We start from the raw sequence: 3,863 nt of genomic DNA, 5'->3' as shown, positions 1-3,863 counted from the left end.
GTCAAACTGATGTGATCAGTAAATACATCTTTTTAAACGCCACAACTTTTATCTGAAACATTTTTTTCTAAAATGCTTAGTTTTCGAGATATTTCACCGGTCCGGGACTTTTTGAACACCCTGTATATATATAACATATATACAACATATATGTCTAAAAGATATCTTAAAGACGTTTGTATGACATCTTACTTATTTTAGACGTCTTCAAGTTGGCTCTAAGATATATTTTAGACATTTATGTTGTGTGGATGGTTGCAAGTTTTCTAAAGAAGGAAGAAGAGATTACCGATTCTCCGGTTCTCGCGGACATATCGTGGTACGGGAACCCATTCTCCGCGGCGAATCGATGCGATCTATCGCGTTTGACCGTTCTTTGGTGCTCCATATCACACTTGTTACCCACCACCGCCATTAGAGGCGGCTCGTCATAAGTGTCGATGAAATTCCTAATCTGGCTGAGCCACTCCTCCAAGATCTCGAAGCTTGAGCTGTTGGTGACGTCGTACACCAAAAGAATAATCTGATTCGAAGAGAAAATGCAATTGCGCATTAGTAAATTGTAAAAATTTATTAAACAAATTTTTTTCTTTTTAATAGGAAATTCTTATAGTCACTTATGGTGCGATTCTGTAATTAGTTATTGCTGTAATTAGTTATTAGTTAACGACAGTCTCGTTATCGTTGCGCAGCTTTTTCGTATCGTAGAAAATCTGCGCAATGATAACGAGACTGTCGTTAACTGCAATAACGAGTTACAGAATCGCATTATTAATTCCGCTAAAATTTACTCTTTATATTATTTATCTTCTCTTCTCTTATTTATTTCTATATATTCACGATTATGTCTTTACTTTGCGTTTGAACGGCTTGGAAATATATATATGTGTGTGAAGGAAAAGAAGAATATTTAAAAATATTCGTCGATTATAGAAATATCAAAACTCCAAGTAACAGTAACATCGCATCAATGTTATAATTCCTCATTCAATAATATAACTGTTATGTACTACAAGTGTTATATTACATTTATATTGTTGAGTGGGAAATTATAATAAATATTTTGCTACTAAGAAAACCAATTGCTCAGATTACTTTCCGCCTTATAATTATAATAGTTATTCTGAACAAAGAATATTTTTTTGATAATAGTCTTAAAATATATTCATCACAAATTTTAGGAAAACTCATTATGTATTCAAAAGAAAAATTTATTCTTTTTACAAGAATAAAACTTTATCGAAGAAAAATGTTGATACGACTCTGTGTAGTAAAAAAACCGAATTTTTCTTTTAATTTAATATGCTTGATTAAAATATTGAATTATTAAGATTCATAATGTATTTTAAATAAATTTGATCTTCAAGATAGACTTATGATCAGATTAGTAGATATATATATCCGAAAAAAAATATAAATTTTGTCTTTATATGCCCATTATATGTGTAAATTTTGCCCTTATATGGCCATATATAATCATGCACGTAATCATAATCTACAACGAAAAAAATACAAATTATAATTGAAGTAAATGCTTATAGCTTCTGGCAGCACATGATGCCGACGTTTATTATGTAATGTAACTAAAATTGAATGGAACTATTTCTTTCCTTTTTCATTTAACATAATTTTTTGTTCGTATAGCCATATATGATTATATGTTGTTTATATATGATACTTGTTCATATATAAAATTCATGTGATTATATATAAACAAAAGACATATAATTTATACATATAATTATATATATAATCACATATAATCATTTTTTTTGCGCGCACGCTGCTGGGTAAATTAATATATATAAAATATACTTGAAAAAAATAACATTTACTTGAATGCAGTGTATATTTTTCTACGTTATTGTTAGTGTTTACTGGGGATATGCACATAATATAATTGTTTTCTCTCTCAATTGTGGAAATATAATATTTCTCATCAATGTATTATTACTATATTTTACATAACTTTTACGTCAGTTATCTATATATTAACACTATCAGTCGTTATACTTATAGAAAGACAAGATTACGAAGTAATCGATTGATCTAATGGCACTCATCAAATCGTTCTATTTGTTCGTTAAAAACGCGCTTCCCAACTGATAAGATACGAGGTGTACGCGAGAGATAGAATTGATTTTATCGTCCTTACATGGGCGCCGAAGACATATTTGTCCAGCATGTTGCCGTGCAGGGCGAGCCCGCCAACGTCCCACAGATGCAGATTGACATTCTTGTAGCAGCCGATGCTCAAGTTTTTGAGGAAGAAATCGATGCCCGCGGTGGGGACGTACTGTCGGGCGAAATCGTTGTTGCAAAACTTCTGGACGATGCTGGTCTAAGGAATGATCCTTGAATTTCAATTATCAAGAATGACAGGCATCTCGCGACGGGAGAATGACGGGTCATCACGCTAAGATTGCCGATCGTCGAAAAGCAACGATACCAGCGTCACACAGTAAGGTAAAAATACCAATTCCCGGACATATATTTAATCCTGAACATTCTTATTGTTTTGGCCTTTAAAATATTTAAACTTTCAACATCGAATGTAAGTATATATACTCACTATTTGTATATATATTTTATATTAGATGTTTAAATATCTATATTTAAAAAAAAACAAAACAATAAGAATATCTAGAATTAAGTACATGTCCGTGTATTAGTAATTTTACCTTAATCGCCGAACAAACGAGAAAATTGAAATTGCGGTAACAACGCGATTTCAGCAGAACTTTTTACTCATCGCGTGTTGCGAACGCTGGATATATCGATCCGCTCAACGTTCAATCGCAGTCTTCGCTTACTTGCGACTTGCTCACGCTTCGACGTATCAATTGCCCATTAACTTTGATGTGACTCTGATACAACTTGAGATTTGGATTTGAATATTTCATGTGGGACAAATTCTAAGTAAGGACTATTAATATGGATCTTAGGCTTGTATTAATAGATGTTGTCTGAAACTTGTTTCATGTAAGATACCTAAATTTATATTCAGTTACATCAAAGTTTCTCAGTTAAATTATGATACATGTGATATTTATATCTGTAATCACGATTCAACTGAAAAACTCTCACTTAACTAAATTCAAATCTGAATATCTCATTTATGACTTTCAAGTAATAATTATTTACTTGAGACTATTTGGCATTAGATCCGTATTAATATCCATCAAACAACAAATAACAGTCACATAATTGGTAGTTATAATTTCTCACTTAACAATGTAAATGCAATATAACGCGTATGTCATACAACAGTTACATTGTTGAGTGGGAAATTATAACTAATAGTTATATATTATTTGGTGTTTGCTGGATAGTTATTACTTGAAACTTGCCTTAGAGATGAGATATTCAGATTTAAATTTAAAGGTAAATATGGATCTTTCAGCTGAATCATGATTGCAAATGTAATGTCGCATATATTATATGATTCAAGTAAAAAAAACTTAAATCTAACTCTAAATTCATATCTGAGTATCTCACACATGTAGGACAAGTTTTAAGTAATGACTATTAATATGGACCTTAGAGTCGAGTACTTCAGCTAAATCACGGTTACAAATATAATGTTACATATATCATATGATTCAAATAAAAAACTCAAAAATCTAACACTAAATTCAGAGTTAAATATCTCACGTGAGGAACAAATTTCAAATAACGACTATTAACATAGATCGTATGTTATAATTATGTGTTACAACATACGTTATCTTATTTCTTTTGGACGATTTTAAGACACCTTTTAGTACTTTGTGCTTATCTGGGAGATCGCATTTATATATATATATATATATATATATATATATATATATATATATATATATATATATATATATATAAAATAT

General features: G+C 30.6%; 1 protein-coding gene across 1 annotated transcript in view; it reads right to left on the bottom strand.

Moving 5' to 3' along the window:
- The window catches only part of LOC116849477 (ras-related protein Rab-28-like), a 9,953-nt gene that overhangs the window by 3,305 nt on the left and 2,785 nt on the right, over window positions 1-3,863 (bottom strand). Inside the window, exons 2-3 of the mRNA XM_032826655.1 lie at window positions 2,156-2,341; window positions 290-523 (exon numbers count right to left, since the gene is read on the bottom strand). Of these exons, the coding sequence (XP_032682546.1) occupies window positions 290-523; window positions 2,156-2,341 (420 nt within the window). The remainder of the gene's footprint in view (window positions 1-289; window positions 524-2,155; window positions 2,342-3,863) is intronic.

The sequence above is a fragment of the Odontomachus brunneus genome, unplaced genomic scaffold (assembly GCF_010583005.1).
Source record: "Odontomachus brunneus isolate Ranch 3 - 2012 unplaced genomic scaffold, Obru_v1 Obru_scaffold_117, whole genome shotgun sequence".
In the NCBI taxonomy this organism is placed as follows: domain Eukaryota; kingdom Metazoa; phylum Arthropoda; class Insecta; order Hymenoptera; family Formicidae; genus Odontomachus; species Odontomachus brunneus.
This window is presented reverse-complemented; position numbering and strand designations above follow the sequence as displayed.